At 38.1% G+C, this 23,748-nt stretch overlaps 1 protein-coding gene across 2 annotated transcripts in view; it reads left to right on the top strand.

Annotated features, from left to right (window-relative positions):
* Positions 1–23,748, top strand: part of side-II (sidestep II transmembrane protein) — a 361,927-nt gene that overhangs the window by 266,475 nt on the left and 71,704 nt on the right. For both annotated transcript variants that reach the window (XM_076136708.1, XM_076136709.1), the window contains exons 6-7: positions 3,386–3,589; positions 3,962–4,122. In XM_076136708.1, coding sequence (XP_075992823.1) covers positions 3,386–3,589; positions 3,962–4,122 — 365 coding nt within the window. The remainder of the gene's footprint in view (positions 1–3,385; positions 3,590–3,961; positions 4,123–23,748) is intronic.

A 23,748-nucleotide genomic window follows, 5' to 3' on the forward strand; every position in this document is an offset into this window, starting at 1 on the left:
ACGAAATGGCTTTCCGAACAACCTAGTAAAACTGCTAAGGATTATCAAAGAACGTTTTTTATTGTGTCAGAAAAATATGTTAAGTTTAAGAATTATGAAATAAGCCTGTAAGCTTCATGTTACGTAAATCTAACACCGAGGTATTCCAGATAGCTCGCGCGGATATCAAACCCGCATATTACCTCCACCTCGGTGACATCAAGGCGGCCTAGTCGCTAGACAACACACGGAAATGTAATAAGATTCGGTTCACAGCCGCGCGGGAGCGGGGAGACGCGCGGGGGCGGGGACGGGGGACTTGCTGGTATTTCTCTTGCCTACCAACAAATTGGCGTATATACCTTACCGATATAATACCTATATTATTTTATGCACCATTGCTCGTGGTGATGACTCCACTTATTCTAAAGATGTAACGATTATAAATATGACTTGCAATAGAACTATGACACGTTCTTACTCATGCGTTGCTTAGGTGTTCATTAGGCAAACAATCTTTAAGGATAAAAATCATCACGCTGATCTCATCTAAGTTCGTCTAGCTAAGCGCTGTTACTCAACTTTGTCATCTTTAAAACGAAAAATGAATATGATTTGGAAGATTCACATAAATGAGCGTCAGGATTAAACAACATTACGTCCAGGTAACTTAAACCCGTCGGAAGCGCTCGCCGCGCGCGGAACCATCCAAAAACAAACGCAAAGAAAAAATAAACATCATATTTTATTTACATATTTTAAAATTCAAATCCATTACAGGCACTCCGGGATTTTTTAAAGCCCCACATTAACCATTAACTTTTTACCGAGCGTCTACACACGCCGTGTGTAAATGCAGTGGGAGGAGTATTTTTCTTCCCCTCGGAGCGACTGCAGACATAGAAACGCTTTTATCCGACAAAACACGATTCCGAGGGAACACGGGGCCAATATACGCCAGCAGCCGGTTATTGCGGGCGGAATCAAACGGCTCAGCCATTCACCCGCCGACGACGACGGCGACGACGTACGGTGATGATTGCTCTGACGTAACACCATGTATCATGCAAGTTATGATGTCTGCGGATAACGGGATTGTCACGTACCATCATGCTCCTGTAATACTTGTACGTAGCTTTAAAATATACACAATATAATATAATTACAACCGAACAACCGAATACAGGGTTTTTGTCTTATATTATTACAATTGTACGTACCGAAGTACTGATTAAACATAACATAGTTTCACAACGTTGGAACACGTCGGATTGAATACGGCGCACTTATTAGAGCAAATGTTTCCATTGTTAATTAAAAGCAAATATGTTAATGAACGTTTAAAAATCACAAAGTTAAAATTACACAATCCCAATCAAAATGGATTTCAAAAGATTACTGTATACCGTCACGAAGCGAAATTTGAATTGACGGAAGGCCACCGAATTTGCATAATCGAGAAATTGATTGAAGCGTATTCCCTGAAAATACGGACGAGAGAAAAAAGATATTCAATTCTTGTGAACGCAGATGCCTTTCTAATGACGGGACACCGACTTTGTTCCGAACGACGACTTTTTATCAGAGGAGCCTGTTGCTTCGACTCCTCTTCGCCGCCGCCTCGCACCGCCTCGCGCCCGGGTGATGTGCCGCGCGACCACCTCCCCTACACAATCAATTTACACGCTCAGGAGGGTGAATACTAATACTCACTCATTAAAAAATAATGACGTATAACACTGTTAGGCGTACTTATAATTTGACAACACAAACATTTATATCGGACGGCTGGCGAATGTCTAGACCGACGCAGATTGAAACACAATATCGCGAGCGTCGAGGACGACTCTAACGAATTAATAACTGTTGAGGGGCGGCGGCTGGCGCTCAGTTTGTTCACCAAACACCGAAATCCAATACAAAGAAGCGCCGACGTTGTTTATCAAAGGGAAAAACAAGTGAAACAATAACCCTTGCGGAAGCTCGCCCTACGACTTTTGATTTAGAAAACGTACCGAGCGCCGGAGCCGACGATAAATTAGGCCGAGGCCCTCACAATAGCCCTCCTGACCTCGTTCCGCAATTATGAAAAGGTGGATTGAAAACTAGATCAATTTTCTGCAGACATTGCGGTGAATGGTTAGTTAGTGCGCGGGTCACGGTCCGGCGCCGCCGATGCACCGCCTTTGATACCGCCACCGGGCTCTCGCAAAACATCAATATACCAGTATCGGTTCTTAAACGTTCCCCGCACAAACTCGAGCTCGGAGAGTGATCCGTGTAATCCAGGCAACAGGCTAGCCTTCAATAGCCACAAATTTTGTGAACAGATCCAAAACTACTGTACTAGCAGTAGCGTGTATTTAGCGCACAAATCCAGATTAAATCCATTGACATTTGGAATTAGATCTCCGCAGTAGTGGAGACGCGAACTAATTCAATTTGGGCGAAGTGGATCCTTGGACAGGGCCGATGTCCGGCGGAACAAAAGCGCACACACTGCGCCAAATAAACAAGCAAACAGACGACAAAGGCTGCGCTGAAAGAGAATGCCTTCGCTCAAATTTATTTACGTACCGTCGGACCAATGAAAGCATTGGAAATTGCGTTTGGCGTACTGTAATCGTTATGTTTGCGTTCCGTAAAACGAGTGCCCTAAGATGTTTCGTTTTATTTTAAGTGCACGGCTGTTTTGAAGCTTTCGGATTATGTCGGCGTTTTGTGCTCGAGCCTCTTTAAGGCCTTTGTCCGAACAAAGTACTGCCTATTTTGTTGTAATCTCGTTGTAATTGACGTGCTTTAGCGTTGTGTTGCGCCATCCGATGATTAAGGTTTTATTACGAACATGGGCATCATTATAACGAACATAAATGAGTTCGTGTTTTATTTTTGTTTAGGACAATTATGCCGTGGACAATATTGAAAGCACAAAGGAATGTAACTATAAGCCTGATATAACGTAAATAGATAATAGAAAATATTGTTTGAGAATGACTAACAAAGCGACTCATCGCTAACAGGAAACCTGCGATCTTTCGTATATTTTGTTCAATACTTTTCTATGTAAAAATTAGTGGATAATTTGCTCATAGCCAGTTGCGCTCACCTATCGGTAAACGACCATTGAGTTCAGCAACCGTTGTCGTGGTCGATCTATAGGTGGGTGACTACATGGTTGTATTTGAACTTAGCGTCTCCGTACTTCGGAGGGCACGTAAATAGTCGGTCTCGGTTGTTCGGTCCGGTCTACTAAGATAACAGTCGTTAAGCCATGTCAAAGGCCTTTTGGGCGGGTTGAACAACTTTTGACACCAGGTTGACCACTAGCTCTACGACAAAAACTTTTTCAATTATCAGTTACTATAATATATTCTTAACATCGACTTACTCGTGTCTTCTGTGGCAGGTCGTCCGGAGCCGTCAGTCCGGTGGCTGGTGAACGGCGTGCTGGTGGACGAGGAGTACGAGCACAACACGGGCGACGTGATCGAGAACCGGCTGCTGTGGCCCGCCATCCGCCGCGCCGACTACGCCGCCGTCTTCACCTGCCAGGCCACCAACTCACACCTTGTACCGCCTAAAGAACTATCACTCGTATTGGATATGTTTTGTAAGTACATCTTTTAAATATTCGGCGCATTTTTTAAAACGGCATGGGTCAGCATGAGATTTATAAGAAACTCTGTGAGTCTTAACAAGAAATAATAATTATTAACCATTGCAAATCACAAGTGCACAATAAAAATTACCTTTGTCTCGGACACTTTTATAAACACAGCTTACAAAACGTACGTCTTTCTTCTTTCTTCCTTCTTTATGTTTTTTCAGAAAAGATGTTTGAAAGTCTCAGTCTAATTTTGTTTCTTGTGAGAATCGATTAACAACCTCCCATTGCAGTGTAAGTTATATGGCGGCTGCCTTAACCACTACCTCAATACATTCTATAACGGGTATTTGTATTATAATATGGTATATTCCACAGTGAGACCTCTAACAGTGGAGATAAAGAAGCCAGCAGAAGTGGGCGAGGGCGGCGTGCTGACGGCCGAGCGCCGCTACGAGGTGGCGTGCGAGTCGGCCGGCAGCCGCCCGCCCGCCGTCGTCTCATGGTACAAGGGCAAGAGGCAGCTCAAGAGAATCACGGTGAGTTATAGATGATAGATATAGACTAGTATCTACATGACAGTTCGTCATCTGATGAAAGAAATTAAGTGGATCTCTCGAAAGTTATTTGGAAATGTAAAAATACAATGAGCAGTTTTAACGTTATCTCTAAGTAGTAAGTAGCCACTTTATGACGTCCTAGAATATTCTATTGTGATGGCACATGATGTGTCGTATTGTAAAAGCAACACTGAGCATAACCCAGTCCGGTTTTAGTACAATTACTCTCAAGATTAGTTCAATCCATACCGTTTAAGGTTAACTATGAGTGAATTTGACCATACTTAATTTTGCTCTACCAGTAAACTATTAACTACTTATAACGTTCTAAACTTTATTTATGATGATGATGCGTTATTTAACGTGTGTAACTATTCGTTTCACGTCGCTCCGTCGACTTTACTTAATTATTTGCATTTTTCATTTTCATTGCATTTCCTGAAGCATTGTTACTGTTATAATAATATAGTGTTATGCCTTTGTTTGCATTCATCATTGTGTTATGTTTATAAGAACATTTTATTTACACTACTGACTTTATCATTTTACTTGATTTATGCTCCGAACATTTATTACTTTAAATCATTCAAACTTTTTTGGACTTAAAAACGACTATTCTACCGAACAAGACCCGAAAGAATTACACAAGTACAATCTAAGCTAAGACGAAAGATTCTATTTAGACCCTAAACAAGAAAGAAGCCTGATTCAAAGTTTCACAAAAGAAAATCTCTATAAATGCTAAATACAAATATTAGGGCAACAATTCAGAAATATTTATTTGTTGATAATGAATAATTTATGTGTGATGTGTGTAATGTTCGAACGAGCTAAGAATACCGAGCGACTAGATTTAATTTCCGAGCCATTGAGTCGCGAGCTCGCAAAATATATCGAACTCAAATATACAGGGCAATCACCTCATAAATAAAAGTTTTGTTTGTTAAAGCAAATGGAGCAAAATGTTTATGAAAATATTTTTCTGTCGAGATTATTTTTAGGTGTGTCCTTATTCGTAAGATCGGTAATAATAGATGAACAATAAATACTGCTCGAGCACAATAATAGTGAATTTAACAGCAACGAAAAAGTATTTGGTTTGAATCCCAAGTTAGGCAAATAACTGCTCTTAAATCAGTCAACGATTCTCAGTGATTCGATTTCTATAGGTACTTCCCAACTTCTGTTAAGTTTATCGCTCTCTGGGGGGTTCAAAATCGTTTATTTCAGAATCGCCATCACATACCAACAAATGCGAACTCTCATATAAAACTTGGTCCTCACAGCACAGACGCTAGACATTCACACAGCTCGCAATAGAACTAGCGCGCAAGAAACGTCACTAATGAGTTGGCGCGCTAATTAGTTCCGCGGCAGGACGCCAGGGGCGCCACACGCCGCGACATATAGCTCATACACACTCACTCACTGCGTAAGGCACAACTTCGCTACTTAGTTCACTCACCGTGTAGTTCAGTTCAAAGATATTTTTAAAGTGCTTTTACTTTGCATGTTTTTTAAAATGTGTATAATTTTTATTTTGTGACTTTCTTTTCTTAAGTGTCGGTCAGTCAACTTCAGAAGCACAGACTGATTTTAAATGGACATAGGACATTTCACAAGATTCATTCATGCAGGACCTGGAACCAATCTTCCGATTATATACTACACTTAGGAATACGATTGTAATAATTTAGGTATTTAGGTAGGTATAAATGCGGCGCAAAGCTTGAAAATTGTACAGTAATATAATAGCATCCACGCCGTAATTCAATGATACAGTCAGCACCTTCCCTATCCTAAAAATTAAACTGAAAGCGCACCGACCGCAACGCTCAATTACGCAACCTTATTCAAGTAAGCCTCTCGACCGGTGGCTAAAAATGTCCAAGTCACCCCGTTATAAATCACTCGCCAAGGAACTTGGGTCATAGTGGTAGTGAGGGCAGTGGGCGCTAATTGGCCGGAGAGGCTAATCCGCGCTGATTTACGCGCAGCATAACTAATAGAGCCGCCAATAAATATCCCGCCGCTGAACTTTCGCCACAAACAAACCGCCAAGTGTTCGCGCAGTTTTACTTACGATTACTTCCAGTTTGTCGACTTCTAAATTAGTTGGGATTAATAAGATTTAGTTTTTTATTGTGAAATAAAGTTTAGGATTTTCCTTTATGCCTTTTAAGTATTTTAAATAGTGTAATAGCAGTAATATGTGATAGTGATAGAAATGCCAATAAAGCAATAATAATATACTTAAGTAAATCAACCACGTTACATATTCCATATTCTTAGTTTTTAATATGTACTCTCTCTACACTAAACAAGAACGTTTCGTAAAGAAATTTGCAAGCGGAATAAAAAATAACTTATCATACAATACTAATAATCATTTATTCAGACCTATCGATCATCTACTTCTTAATTATTAAACTATAACATTGATGGGCAGGACATCAGATCAAAACATCAATCACAAAATTACTTTTTTGAGTATGAGCCGAGAAGCTCATAGTAACTCCTTACTTACCTTAAAAACCTTCCACTAATGCCTCATAAAGGCCTGAAGTAATGTCCTCGTACAGCTGATAGACTTGTGAGGTATCTCCTCCGGTCGGCATTGTCCGGTGACAGCCAATCAAAGTTCTCCACACACGTGATAGCCGACGTAATTAGTACGCCGGAGCGCTTCGGTGCGCTTAATAGACGGTCTGGGTTAGCAAACTGTTTGTGGCTCAGTTTAGGGTGAAGGTATTTTGGGTTAGGTACTTATATACATAAAATATTTTGCGTAAATTTTTCATGTTACGTAATTCTTCACCCTCCAAACCATCTTCGATTTGCGAACAAAATAATACAGGTCATATATGTCTCATTTTAAATAACTTGATAATATTGAAGAAGAGAAAATAATTATTTTTAGAGCGGATTAATTAATTTAATTTAACGTTTTGATAGGCCATGAGGATATAATAGAATGTAGGTATCAATATGAAAACATATATCAGCGCTCCAGTTTGTCGCAATCTTAAATGCATCCATGATAGTGTGTTAATCGCAAACTATTCGCCTAATTAGAACGGGTCCTTACGTTGCAGTGTTGTCTTCCCTTGATGCGATGTTCGGAGTTTTGAGTTGGGAACTATCCGGTGTCGATAACAGGGTCGAGACTGTGCTTGCAACACGACGCGACCGCAACGAGACTCTCAGTATACTTGCCTTATTAGGCCTGAGACAGATTAGACAGTGCAAGCTGCGCTTAAGTCGTATGTATGTAATAAAAACTAAACCTATAAATTAATAACACACACACTTAATCGCTTTTTCTTGTCAAACAATTTTAAGGCGCATTTCTTGCAGTCTAGTGACTATAATTATAATTGAAAAGAAATTTACCACCTGAAAATTATGTATTTATTTGTATACACCAGGCCTATTTGCAAAAGACAGTCGAAACAGGAGCAAGTCGCTAGTAACAATAACAATAGTTGTAGGAGCTTAACAATACAACATGATTTTAAACATTAAAATGTAGAAACTTTAAGTGTTTTTGAAAAGTAAGGCCACGTATTTTTAACTGTTCGTTATCTGAGCAACTATATAGTACAGTGTTATAGTTTATAGTGCTAGTTACTTGTCCCGCGCGGTGCGACCGACCGACAGTATTGTTTACGACTAGTCGCGATATTCCACGAGATTTTACGACTAGTCGCGATATTTGAACTCGATACACTGCAGTCGTAACTCGTATCGTTACCGAACCGTGCGCGGGACGTACTCGTAACGTAATATTGTGTGTAGTGATACTTATTAATGGTATGTTAGGATTAAGCTTGGCGTTTTCAGAGAGTAATATTATGACTAGGTGATATGATAATGTAAGGCAGTTGCACAGCGTTCCTTGACTATGCCTATCTATACTATATATAATATAATATAATTATAATAATATTATAAAGCTGAAGAGTTTGTTTGTTTGTTTGATTGTTTGTTTGTTTGTTTGTTTGTTTGAACGCGCTAATCTCAGGAACTACTTGTCCGATTTGAAAAATTATTTCAGTGTTATATAGCCCATTTATCGAGGAAGGTTATAGGCTATATATCATCACGCTACTACCAATAGGAGCAGAGTACCAGTAAAAAATGTTTCGAAAACGGGGAAAATTTTGACCCATTCTCTCTTATGTGACGCAAGCGAAGTTGCGCGGGTCAGCTAGTGATAAAATAAAATGCATACATATGTATGTACATGAAATAATAGAACGTCAATTGCTAAGACACCTACAAACCTCTTATCGTTATTTATATGTTTCATGTATTGCCAATTAATGTATCCTTGTTATGTAGTATAGCTAATTCAATTAATGTAAAAAGCAACTCAATTGACTGCTAAACTCGAACTATTCAATTATTTGAAAGTTTAGATACCTCGAATTACCACGCTGTATTAAGCGTTTCCGTCAGATATCATAATAATCATTATTGTGCAATATTGCTCTAGCTTCTTAGCTCACGAGCTAACACATATTACATGCTGAAGAGGCACAATACACAATATTCGACGTTGCAAGACGTTAATCCTTAAACTGAGGAGGGAGCGTTTACCAAAAACCAGGGAATAAGCATCGCCTGGTAGTAGTGCGGAGGTTGGGCCGGCAGGTTGGACCGCGTCCAGCGCCGCGCCGCCCGGCGTCCATCATTGACGGTCATTACCGCCGCCGCTCGTAAACACGCCCCGCCCGGACCCCGCCTGGACCCCGCCCGGACCCCGCCTGGACCCCGCCTGGACCCCGCCTGGACCATAGGTCCGCTCACTCACATACGTTAAGATCGTGGCACACATCATACATTTGATAATAGACAATGTATCGGCTTTTGCTTAAGATAACACAGGCATGTAACTGGATAACTTACAAACATCTAGCCAGCATTATTTCCTTAAAGTATCTACCAGGTTTTTAATTGTTGGGAAAATTGAACAGCGCTCCAAAGGTATTTTGAAGGAACAGTCTTTGCTAGGTAACTTAATTGAAGGTCAAATACTTGACACATAGGCGTTGCGAATGTATAGTTCCTACTTTTCGTGTTAAGGAACACCATGGATTAAAAGGATCAGTAACTCCGCCACGAAGACTCCACTACTATAGGCAAGGCGACACCATGTCGACGGTTCATTGACCGCTGATGTCGCCAGTAAGCGAGGTTAAATAGCGTAGTAGCATAGCAGTAGGTACTACATAATGACATAATGACTTCTAGTGATGTAGTGACGAACTGTTTATGAGTCATGTATGTGTGCTAGGAGCCGCTGGTGCCAGCGCTGTGCGGTATGATCGTCCGTCACAGCAGATCATATCGCGCGCCATATTTCACTATCGGCGCACATTCGCTCCACTTTATTATCGTTGCTCAGCTACTGGAAACTTCCATTTAGTTTGATAGCTTCTATTATGTTTTTAATTAAATCGATTACACTGCTAACCTTGTTTTGCAGATTTTATCGAATTTATTGTGATGATTGCTCGTTAAAATTATCACCTAATTTTGTGCAACCACGCTTGTTTACGCCTACTAACTATGCCTCTACAGACTTCGCATATACGCAGATACAGAGTACTTATTACAAATATTTGAGACTGATTCAATTTTATCAGAAAACAAAAGTACTGCTTCAACTGAAATACAAAAAAAAAACAAACCGAATGAAAAGGGAAGCTGACGGACGGCCGCTCAACTCAGTTATTCCAGTTGATATATGAAAATGACTCATAGATATATGACTCGGAGGTAGAGGTGCACACGTGGCTCATCTCTACGCCAACCTCTATTCAAATAGGATCGAATAAAAGTTCTATCGTATCGATTATCGATTCGGGCGTCACGTGAAGTTCAGTGCAGCGCGCTTGGCTCGGGGCCAGTTCTTCGATGCATCGTTATAGTAATCGAATGGTATTCATGATTATTAGCGATTATTACGTACGTTTAATGATATTATGAATATCGTTGATGGTTGTGTTTTGTTTTAGAGCGCTCGTTAGTTGCACTCCAACGTTTGACTCACGTAGTGCGAGGACAATGCTGCCTCGGTTTAATTACCTAATATTAATGCAATGATCGTGATCGTTCTAATTATTAATTGTAAGCTGCATACTTGTGTTTACAATATTAGTTAGAAATAATGTATTGATTTTAGCGAAGTATACTGACGACTCCAAGTCACAAATCGTCGCACTGTATGCGACGATTTGTGACTTGTATTGTATTGTATACATTTAAAACAACGACCAACAACAAACTACTTTTAAAGAACACATTACCTTAAGGATATCTTTCAAAATTGGTTACAGAACTAATTTTGAAAGAACTTTGAACTTTGAACAAATTCCAAAAACAAACCTAAAAGAGATATTAATTATAAGAAAATCACAGAGTTATATTAAAATACTATAGTGTATAAGAATGTAACAGGCCTCGCCTCAGGTAGTCGCTGTAGGTATCCTCTACAAAGCAAAGTTCTGAGAACTCGTAGAGCGATTGAACGTTGTACTGCTTTATACTCGCCCTTCGCGGAACATCGTACTATATTCTCAGTTATCATTTAATTGCACAATAAAACGAAACAATGTTTCTAAAGGTTTTTTAAATTGATATTTATTGTTATAAGGTTTTTCTGTCTTATCAAGATTACGCCGAAAAACGATTTACTGGACTAAATGTCAATCCGTTAGGCAAAGTAATGTAAGTACAGTATAAATATCGATATTCTCAGTCGAAAATATGTGTAACACTGAATTCATTGAGTTAGATGAAAACTATAATTAAATTGTTATAGAGTGTATCTGTGCTTAAAGATTACAAAAAAACATGCACAAAACACAATATTACCAGTATGTGTGTGTGTATCAGTCAGCCAGTGTACCAGCTCAGTGGAAGATCGTCATTGGTATACGAAGATGGTCAGTTCCAATCCCCTGCAACGATGGGTGTTTTGAAAATACTCGGGATCACTTAACTAACACATATATCAACAGATAACTTAATTATTGATTACTTAGTGGGCGGGTTGATGAACAAATGGCTTAAATCTTCTTTACGTCAGTTAGTGCACCTGGGAACAGCTAGCATACAAACAGTTAGTATTCGTGCAGGGCGCGGCCCCGCCCTCCGCCGGCTCTCGTTAAATCTGGCTGCACGCGGCTCCGTGCTACGGTTACTGCATCCTAATGTATTTACTCACAATGTTGGGTCTTTTAAGATACCTTTATAAGTCATGCGTCTAAATAAACGTTATTTTGTTACCTCACATCACGTCATGAAGCGTTTCTTTCTATCAATTTTGTTTCTTCCCGTATTGTTCTTCTGCGTTATAACACAAATTTTCACTCATCGTTTCCCAACAAGAGTTCACGTATTGTGATAGTTTTCTTTAAAATCCACCCATACCTCAGTATGCACAATAGTCGTACCTCGTTGATACTTATTTCAGTTTCATTTATATAATCAGCATTATTCGATGTGAGATGTTAGAGAAAGTGATGAGCGTTTTTTTGTCAATTTCTCATTCTAGCTTATACGTAGTGTAGGGCATGTATATTGAACCCACGTTTTCTGTGTAGGTCGTTAGTTAAAAGTATATTCCTATGGCAAAACCGGGTCTTGCTTGCTCCAATATGTGTGTATCTTACTTGATCTCAACAGTATGTTACACAACCGTGAGGCTGTGTTCCCAAACGATCGGTGTATTCGACTGAAAGGGAATACATGCATACATCACGCCCAGCTCCCATGGGTGTCGGCAGCAACACCACGTGCCATCCCTACGCACTTACGTTTATGCCAGTTTTAGTTGAAATGTAGGCCAGCTCGTGGCACACACAAGGAATGCTTATTCATACCCCTATTACAAATTCGCAAGTCTGTCTATCTGTCTGTAATGCTTTTATGGCTAACACTAAGTGTCGATTTTGATGAAATAAGCATGAAGCTAATTGATTGCCCAGGATCGACATTATCTTTTATTTTAATTTTTTTTAATCTTCTCTCAAAGGGACGAAATTAGGGATGCGCTTACAACCTGTTTACCTTAACAACCGGGTGTTTTAATATTGTTAAATATAATTTATTATATTTGTTAGTAAATTAATGACAATATTAATGGGACTAATGAAACGGCGGCATGTATTTGTGGTAGATAATAATCACGGTTATTATTACCTCAATTGAGGTTTACTAGCGCTTCATTATGGGTTTAGATATTAATAGCAATGGACACTGTTCACGAAAGTGTTTTAAAAATAATATCCGACTGTTGCCTTAATGTTCCACACATGTAGCTTCCTCAGAATTCCTAGATTAAACTTATAACAATCGTACCAACCGAGAAATCGAACTCGTTATCAGCAGTTACATACGTTACCAGACAGTTGCTAAAGTAACATACAGTATCATAAGTTGTTGTTCAAACTTGAACATCGACTCCCCGCGGACCGTGAGTGCGCGGGTTCGAGTTCCGCGCAGCGACGTGCCACGATACGAGTATATACAACAATGTTAGCTTACACTTGTAACCGAAGTTCCATCTAATCACAACAAACTTATGGTAATTGTTGCGAGGTTTTACTGTAAAATGTACTTCCTTCGAAGCCTTACAAATGAATATTTTATTACATCCCCTTTTCTACGAAGGATTCGGTATGTTTGAGTTTAAAAGTTTTGTGATGCCCGATTTAAAACCATGGGAAACCTTATTGATTGAATATGTACACAAATGTACTGTCCAATAAAGTTTACAAGGAGTATTGAAAAATTCTGTACAAGAACAGTAACTAAGAACTGAACTATACTGTGAAAAAGAATTCATAATTATTTCACTTCGCTTTGCTCAATTAAAGAACACCGTACAAACTAATACAATCAAGAGAAATAAATCTTAACAAACCAGTTCCCTTCTTCCCACGACTATTAAACAATTAAGGCAACTATTAAAGTAACAAAAAACAACAAAGTAGACCTAAACAATCTCAAGATTGACTTAAAATTAGCGCTTCCACGTAAGCCGATAGTTTTTCCTTCAATAGGGACGCGAGGAGGGAGGTGCGGGGTGGAGGGGAGGACGGAGGGGGGTGTATCTGGCTCGGAGCCAGGGCTCAGATAATTATCCCCTATTAATCTCGCAGCCAAATCGCTCCGAAGCTATAAAAAACAAGTGATAACGGTAGCTCAAAGATCGCCGGGGACTTGGAGTAAATAAACACAAGCGTCGCGGGACAGCGGCTCTTTCTGTTACACTTATTTAGTGCTTAGTTTAAAGTCTTAGTGCGATTTAATTGTTAAGAAGGAAGCTTAGAGCGATAACAAACTGGCTGACTGCTTGAGTGACACTGTGATTACAGAAGCTTATGAGTGCAGATCTGGTATTTACACAGTAAAAGCTTGTGACTTTTGTGTAAGTTTCTTCCTACGCGTTAGTCCATAATGATCTAACTATATCATTTAGCTGGATTTGTAAATATTTCATTTGTACTACTTTGCTGTAGAAAAAATTTCGCAGCCATATAATCTTACTCCTACTAATATTATAAATGCGAATGTTTGTGAGTATGTATGTATGTATGGATGTTTGTTACTCTTTCACGCAAATACTACAAAATCGATTACGATGAAATTTGGTATGTAGGTAGCTGAAGACCCAAAATAACACATAGGCTACTTTTTATCCCGCGGACGAAGTCGCGGGCGGCCTGTAGTATGACATATTTTAATAAGTAAGTAATTACGTTGTACCTACGTTGCTAAAGTATTGTTATCATAACTACTATCAACCAATTGTATAAAATTAACAAAGACGTTTATCTTAAAACAATTACACATAATCACTTAGTACATCAATGTCTTAGGTACATTTCTTAGCAGCGTCCTCTCGTGAGCGGCTGAGCAGGGAGCTCAATAGCGCGCGACTCATCCGCAGATTACCGGCTCATTAGCTCATTAGCTCATTAGCTCATTAGCTCATTAGCGGCGGATTACCACCTCCACGATCGACACATATCACCTACACAATAAAACTGATCAATGGAATTAGTACTATTACTATTGTAGAGTTAACAGCTATTTCTGTAACTCCTTTGTTGAAGCGAATGCTGACTGTTTGGAGTATATTTAGGTTTATCAATAGCTGAGACAGCCTTTTGTATAGGTTCTATGAATAGATTAGTACAACCTAGCATTAATTCAATTTTCAGTTTTCGTAATCATTATTTACATACGAATGGGACTGTGAGCAATTACTAGTGTATAAATATTTTTTTTACTAATATTTCCAATTATTAGTTTAAAAAAATTGTTTGCTAGCTGCGTACGTAAGCAAAGAAAAATATATCATAAAGCCACTCATTCCTAAGCATATTGTCATTATGTACTCAGTAACCATTTTTATTCCGAGAGCTTCTTTATCCGTGGTCTGAGGTTCAATTCCCTTACTCGTTATATGGGTATATAGGTCGGTGGTGCATTACTCATAGAACCAATTTAGATAACAGTGGACAATATTTGCGGCAAGCGACGCTACTGCGGGATATACGGGGATACTCAAAAATGTGTCAATATTTACTAAAGGTTGCTCTAGTTCCGGGTAATTGACCGGGGGACTAAAATAACGTTAGGAGTGCATTTAGTGGAGGATGAGGTAAATCTTGTGAAACGCGTACAATAGTTATAAGTATACTAGCAAACCGTAAACAATCTAAGAAAACGTGCCTTAATCGCCAAAAGTATTACGTACTGCAGAAAGTTCTATGTGACAGCGTCAATTAAAATCAAAATCAATTGATGAATGAATTCATGATTTTGATTTGATTGTTATAAAACATGCGACACTTAATAGATAGTCAGTCAAGCTTCATATCTCAGACAAAATTCTCTCTTACACTTTCACACAAGCCTCTCACTTCATTCACCACACATGCACGTTACATGATAACAAGGCTCAAGTTCAAGCCATCACATCACAGATATTTCTCCGCCAGTACATATTACATAGAGGGGAGCCTCAACTCGTTGCCACCCAAAATGACTCCCAAAATTGCTTTCTTAAATGCAAATGAAAGTAAACAGGAAAATAGACGAATAAATAATTTACTCACGGAGTCGCAACTCTTCGCTGACGCCGAACAATGACGCTTGACCCGAGATATAGACTACAGCGTGTATTGACTACTGCTGTAGAAGGAACGAAAGGTGCTTTGCAGGTGATGGAATTAGATAAAATATCGCTTAGAAATAACTGTTGTTTTTTATTCGTTTTAAATATAAAATATACTTTTATTCGGTCAGGGAACGGTGCTGCGAAAAGACTTATGCCATCAAAAACATTCTGTAAAAACCTCAAGTCTCGCCGTAAAAAGTTGTGAGATCTTTATAATACCAAGTCGATTAATCTATTTATTCTCTACTTAAAGGACCTTCTGTCTTAAGTTATTACGTATGTTATTATCATGCCAATTTAAAAAACATACCTCTAAAACAAATAGACCGACCTGGCCATCGCATGATTTGATTATTAGTATGTATCACACTACACAGCACGACGAGAAGTTAATGCTCCTGAAATGTTAATGGCGAATTTGTGTTTTCTTGCGATGACCAAGTCGATCTATTTGTTTTAAAGGTATTTTTTTTTTAAATTGGCATGATAATAACATACGTAATAATTTAAGACAGAAGGTCCTTTAAGTAGAGACTAAATAGATTAATCGACTTGGTATTATAAAGATCTCACAACTTTTTACGGCGAGACTTGAGGTTTTTACAGAATGTTTTTGATGGCATCTCACTTCTTTTTGTAGAGCGAATAGAGCAAACATAAGTCCAATTTGTATGGAAAGCCGTATTTTTTTCATAATTCAACATATTTTCCTATGGGAATGTTGTTCAGTTTCATGGGCTAAACACCCTTACCCACCCTATACCCCCTCCCGTTATGTCTCATATAGTAGATACATATTTACACCTATTTATTTTATTTTCTACAGAAATAATAATTTAATTCATTAACTGCAAATGTAACCTTGTAATCTTATACATTTATATGGGATTACAAAGTTATTGTTGCAGTTAGTGTATTTAGAAAACTTGACCGAAATTAGAAAATATTGAATTTTTCCCATGATTAAGACACTAAACCCTATTTGTATTCTAAATTGAAAGCTTCTAAGTCTGCTAGAAGTACCTTAGACTTTTGATGATCGGTGAGTCAGTGAGTCAGTGAATCAGTGAGTGACAAAATTCAAAATTTTAACAAGTTGTCATTCTTAAACTACTGGTTCAAATTGACTGAAATTTTAAATATACCGTGTTTATACAATGACTGATTAGTTGCTGAAAATCCAGGCTTCTTGTTTTATCCACTACGAAATTATAGGGGTGTCAAAAATAGCCCGAATTGCTTCGAGAAAAGGATGTTACGGCCGTGCCGCTTTTTTCTTGCTCGACTTGCGGGGGCACTTCCGTGCCCCCAGATAAATGTTGTATGGTGAATTTACTTACATATTACATACATTACCTACAACTAGGAGGGATGACATTCAACAGGTTTTATCATATTTAACAGATGATACGGGATTATTGAAGTGAACACTTGCCGTAGCTCAAGTATATGCTACGGTGCGTAGCTGGTTGCTACGTGCGTAGCACCCGCGACCGCTCGCACTCCACGCCGTGGTCTCCCCCGGAATTATGCAAAAGCTGCGAAATGTTTTATGAGGCCCGAAGAAAAAGTTCACGGGAAGGTGTTATCTTATTCAGCGGTTCAATGTTTTATTTTTATCGGCGCAGTACGTGCGGATGACTCACTCGCCGCCGGCCTCCGTCGTCGCCCCACAAACTCGATGAGTTGTACTTCTGACGTCATTAATACTGCCTTTTTGGTGCTAAATAAAGTTAACTTTGCGCTGAAAGTTGCCGTGTTTTGGATAATTGAATTTAGTTTACGAGGAGAGTTTTGGGGTACACGAAAAACAATTACGCAGCCGGGGTGAAGGTTGAATATTTTTAACTTTGAGTTTTGTTGTGAATCAACTACTACCTCTGTTTAGCAAAAAGGAAGTTATATTTTTATTTACTACTTTTGTTTCTTATAAAATCTGTTAATAACAACTGTGGGATACTCTTAGGACTTATTGACTCTATTTACCAAACAACATAATGTAAAATATTAAATATTTAAAATTCCTTCGCATTACCGCAGTACATAATATTTCTAATAACATCATATAACCGGTTTATTAAACCGTCACAACCCTACACTCCATACTTTTCAATTACGGTCCGTTCACAAGAACGCGACAACGTATTTTAATCTACATTTTTCTCGAACCATTTGGCGGCGCCGGCGGCAAAATGAGAACTGTCACATACAATACCGCGGCCGGGACTAGCCCGGGACTGGCCGAGACTCCCCGGGACTGGCCGGGACACGGCGGACACTCCGCAGATCTGTCGTTAGATTACTTCATACTCCCGATACATTGAATCCTGACGTCCGTTTTGATAACCCTTCAACCTCCGTAAGCCTCGGCATTACGGTCCTCGAGTCTGTATTAATAAAGGGGCCCCGTCTCTCTGATTGCAGGTCGTTTTATTTCCAACTAAGTTGGCTGATCGTTTGCGCGTGACATTGAGCTGATAAGGAAGGTTGTTCGCAAGTGGCGCCACCTGTACTCAGTGATAAACGAACGTGTTTCGTGTTCACGGTTCACTTGAAACACCTTTTTATGTGTTCGACGAATTGGCGATAGTTTGCGGAAATCTATTGTAAAGTAAAGATTGTGAGGAAATCCACCGACATCGTGCGACACCCGCCGGATTTACTGTTCTACGTTAGTTTTATTTAGAGGTGCTTTATGTTTTGTTCCTTCAGGTGTAACTTGTGATCTTAATAGCGATTTACGGTATGGTGCTATTTATTTCAGTGTAGACATGTGATATGAAGTACAGCTAAAGGTACTCACTATTTTTTTTTATATTACTATCAAACTATTTGGTTTCTCAAATCGTACTAAAACAAAATGAAGATAGAGGACTAAAACCATGCTTCACTGAAAGACATAACCAGCTGATGTTAATACAAAAGTAATACTATTGGTGTCGTACAAAATGACGTAAAGCCAAACTTTACAAAACTAACAATCCAATGTAACGAATGTATTGATGTAATGTGGTTGTTCTCATAAATATGCACACACGCACACACACACACACACACACACACACACACCTGTTGAACAAGTCACACATACTTGTGTGTGTGTGTCAACAAGTCAGCAGTTGTTTGATAAATCACATTCATTCCGCTCAGTGTGCTTGTTAAGTTGCGAGTTGTTCATGAAAGAAATCGAATCATTCATACTGTTGAGGCTCTTTGTGTTTATTACTATATGATTTTATTTTGTTGATATTAATCTATATGTCATTGTTTGAGCTTGTACGTAGTCTCTTCATAATTAATAAATGGTTCATTAATAGTCGAAAACGCTACGATTCCGTACAGTTGTAATAATGCTTTCAATCTGTTAGTACAAAGGTATAAATTATTATATATAGTTAATAAGACAATGATGTATTAAAATACGCAAAAATACGAAAAACAGTTAAAAAATTACGATTCAAATAAAATAATATTAAGAAAATTCTAATTAACACTCACTCATCTCTGTAATATTTAATGACCAGTAATTTGCGGAGTATCCATATTTCTAAATATTAAGGAGCAAACTTGCAATAAAATATTTAAGTCTATAATTATCATAATGACAGTTCAGACTAATGGCTATCATTTATTTAATACTCGTTAATATCATTAGTTTGATACAAAAAATGTAAATGTGCTCTTTATATTATTAATAGCTCTATATTTTATTGAATGCAATGAAACCAGACTCATTTGTAAAATTAAATAAAAACATCTATGAAACACTTAACTACATGAAGCCAAAAACATTATTTGAATATCATACAAAGTTCCACACAGGAATCGAATCACAAACCCGTTCTAAGTCATTGTTTTACACTTGACTCAGAAACTTAGTAGGCAACTATCGACTATGTAAACTAACAAAATGTCGTTATCTAACTAGGAAGCTCCAAGTTTCATATCAGAACCAATCATCAATAACTAGTCAAAGTGAAAGTGCCTATCTCATACATATTGTATCTACACTCTCATTGTTCTAATGTAATCGGCAGACGTATCGTTTTTATCCTCGTCTCATGTGCGTGGTGTGACGTTTCCGCGCCCAACGTTATCGATGGCGGCACTAGATCGATGACGGCTACACATGACATCAAATACGTCAACATAAGTTTTACGATATCTCTTGTACAACTATTATGTTAGACATGTTAATGTGTCAATATGTGTGTGTGTGTGTGAAATCGACAGCTGTCGTAAAAGTTGTTTCACGAGGGTGCGGGTTGCGGCGCTGTGTCGCTGTGTGTCGGTGTGTGCCGCTTTGATGCCCTTTGTTCAACTGTCGCTGTAAAAAATACAATTAAATGGTTTTGTGTCTTGTTTGTACTGAGTTTGGAATTGAGCTGTGCGATGTGTTTTTAGATGTCGTGTTTGTTTTAGCGTAAGAATGTAAACTATATGCCTACACGCGCTAGCTGATAGGAGTTTGAGTTGGAGTTATCGAGCAATATGCCCTTGAATGTACACGTAGTACAGGATTCACACCTACCCAGTGCCTCAAGCACAGGACTAGTCACTGAAAAACTTTTGGTTAAACTTAAGATTAGGTGAAAACCTATTGTACTTAGTACAATAACATATACGGGAATGTTGTTGTTAGCTTTAAAAAATACATAAAGAGAGATGAATGGTATAATGTCATCACTTCCCTGGGGTATTGAAAACGATTGACTTATTGTCTCTTCTTCATTTCTTTCACCATATTTGATAGATGTTTTCATGATAAAGCGTTCTTTTTTAACAACGCACAGAAAAAAGTTCATACTTTTTATAAAAGGACAAAAAGTTTCGGACATTCGATGGAATACTTGCATTATACGGATTTTGGTGACGAATAACTATATGTTATTTGCAACTCTCATCCACCTAATGCTAATTTTGTCTTGCGAGTACTAAAGGTACACACGCGAAATGTCTGCCGAAACAACATATTTTTAAATATAAACAAAGTTTTTTTTTTAATTTTGTAATCGAACACACCAAATCGGCGTTAACGAATGTTAACGATGTGATTTTCGTAACATTGAAGATAACCAAGTAGCATAATTTTAAGTCCTAATAATATAACACTATAAATGAAAATATTTAATTTATTACACAAAAAAGCGTACAATATACTATTATGTAGTATAGTTCATATCAATCCTTCCTTACGGCGTGTTTGAGCTCCCGGCGATATTGCTATATTAATGAACATGAAATGACATCACGATATAAACATTAACGAACAACGATATAAGCGCTTATTTATCTATCAGACGACGGCTCTGACTCAACTCAAACACAAACAGTCAATACTGAGCGATCAATGGACAAAGGATACTTATTGATACGTCATCAGTTTTATGTCTGTTAATAAGATTATTTTTTTGTGAAATTGTTCTGATTAATTCGAAAATTCTGAGATCTTTTACAAGGTATGTACGTACTACGTAATACTGTTTAAATTCATTCGCGTAATGTAACACCGACTCTTTCAACCAACTGCGCAGGAGTTCGGTTTAAGTCTGGCGCAGGATAAGACTTTATCTGCTTTGAAAACATGGAATCCATAGCTTTATTTTATTTTATTCTTTGAGAAATCATTGAGATCATTTCTTGACAAATAAACTGAAGGATTTATTTTTTAGCCACCGTAGGAGTCAGAGCCGTGAAGCATAAATTAGTCGCAAGCAGCGTATCAATACTGACCTTACATCAGAGAGACCTTGAACAAGAACAATACCATATTGTCGGTACTCCTGTGAGCGACATTTTCTTAGGTCGAGGAAACTACATAGTATTAAGTTTTATTGATATTTTCATTGTTTGTGTGTACTCTGTACACAGAGACCCTTTGAAAGTAGCCGTTCGGCAGTATTCGACAATATTCGCCAGTTTTCGGCAATGTTCGGCACACAATACAGGTCGGGGTTTCATTTGTTTATTTTGTTACGTTTATTAAACACCCTGTGACGATGTTGTGGCTACCTTACTTTAGATTAAGCGCTCCTTTTTAAGCTAGGTTATAGATGGATGATCACATATATTGGAAGGTATACTTGGTAGGGATTAGAAAGAAAAATAGATTACCTACATTGAGCATTATTTACAGGAAATGTCTATTAGCTCATACATACGACTACACCTATTATCTGTACTTATATAATTTCCTTTTTTTTATTTAAGTATAACATTTTATTCGCATATTTAGTCAGTCTTATTATTCACCAGCGATGCGTGTGTGTTAAATCTAGTGTAAAGAAGAGTCCAACTAAAAATCTTCGCTGTGTTTATCTTTCAAATAACTAAGTCTTAAATACATACTAGGGTTGTAACAACCACTTGTTGTAATAAGTCTAAAAATACTAGTTGTTAGGGTGAGTTTATTCTGAGCGTCGACGTGATAGCGTCTACTTACTAAATATCCAGACTGTTATACATTAAATAGATGATGAAGCACTTTTCAATGTTCTAGTTTAACAGTTTATTATTTTATAGACATCAATTTTTTTTTTTTTTTATTTATTTGGGTAAACAAACAGTGACAGCAATACATATTATAGACAAGGAATAATGTTTATAGGGTGCTGACAATTGTATCACCAACACCGTTTACCACAGCTTACATACAATAATATTTTAAGCGTTAAACAGAGATGATAAAGAGCTATACTAGGAGCTTCATGATATCACATTTAAAGGCGCTAGGACGAATCGCCGCAATATCTACGGAGTTGAAATTAACATTATAAGAATGAATTATACGGTATAGTGGAGAACGTTTACTTGCATTGCAATATAATTGTTATAGTGACGCTTCATAAGTCCCGTTCTCAAAATGGAAATCGCTGCATTGTAAATAAGCGATATTTATAATTATTTCATGTGTAAAACAATCATATATGTAATCTGATGACCTGATATTTTTTGCTATCGGTATAGCTATTTAGCCACAGATGCGTAGCAGACAGACTTAATTTTTTTTCAATTATTAATATCGGTATCGATATACGTTATAGTTCATATTCATGTCTGATGTTTTCGCCTTTCCTTGAAATGAATATAATTTAATCTAATACCTCGTATCCTACAGCCAAATTAGTATTTTTAATTACGTATATGGTGAACACAAAAGAAAAAGTTATTTCAAAACATATGAAAAGTGGTACTCTACACGTCGCATAGTACGGTTGCTTTGAGACACGTACTATAATAAATCCGTCCCTTGTAAAACAGAGTTATTTTTAGCTCGGTCCGACCCGGGACGAACCGAGGCGATCCGGGGCGAGTGGGGACGAACGGGCTCGTACCGCGCGCCGTCTGATCTAATTAATTATTTATAATTATCGGTTTAAGACATTCCTTGAGACGGCTACTTCGAGTTGGAAACATTTTTGGTTATTATATTGAGAGCTGAGTGGCGGACGCCTTGATAGGCTTTTAGTGTACCGTGATGTTGAAAGGCTAATGAAAACAAAATCGATAATCGTTTATCTGGTTACGCATTTTGTACACCAACTTTTTAAATCACTGTATGAAATACATTTATAACTCAGGGAAGTACTAGAAAGGGTTGACTATAGTAAATGTATTAAAATAGCCACATGAATGGCGGAACTGGTTAACGGGTGGTTTGATTCGACCACATAAACTGACACACAGCGGCTTAATTAGTTCATAATGAATTAATCTAGCTGATTTTATGATTACTATGATGACATACTAACATGAAGGTTGCGTTAGAAAGATGCGGAGTTCTCCAGTTTTCTAATCCATTAGGCGAGTCGCACGAGGCCGCACAGCCTCGCGCCGCCTCGCGCCGCGCCGCAGCGGTCTATCTGCGGCCGCGGCTCAATATTTAATTACTTAATGAGGCCTTAAACTAGCGCCGCGTGCCTCCGCTCCGCTCCACACCGACCTACATACCGATAATGTATCGCTGTCATTATAGTAAGTGCTTCCTGGATTTGGTTTGTGCGTTACATTATCATAATACCGCTTATTGTGTGTTTAACTCGTATAAAGCAACAATCTGCCGAATTAAACTCTAAACATTTATTAGCGCTGTTTGATATTAAATTTGTAATTCAATATTGGTATCTGGCGTTTTCGTTACTAATTGTTATCTACGTGCTTATGTATTTTAAGCCTCTTAAATGTCTAGTATCGATTATCGTGTATTTAATGCTGCTTACATTGTTGTAGTTTCTAGATCGCAGCGTGAGCTATTCGCTTCAACGGTAACAACAACCGTTCACTCTTTTCCTTTGTAAACAAACAAAAACATCGTACAAAATAGAGATTTTTGCAAAAAAATAAATACTAACTCAATATGAAATCGCTGCAAACAACAACAATAAATCACATCGTTTAAAAATACA

The sequence above is a fragment of the Anticarsia gemmatalis genome, chromosome 3, assembly GCF_050436995.1.
Source record: "Anticarsia gemmatalis isolate Benzon Research Colony breed Stoneville strain chromosome 3, ilAntGemm2 primary, whole genome shotgun sequence".
NCBI lineage: Eukaryota > Metazoa > Arthropoda > Insecta > Lepidoptera > Erebidae > Anticarsia > Anticarsia gemmatalis.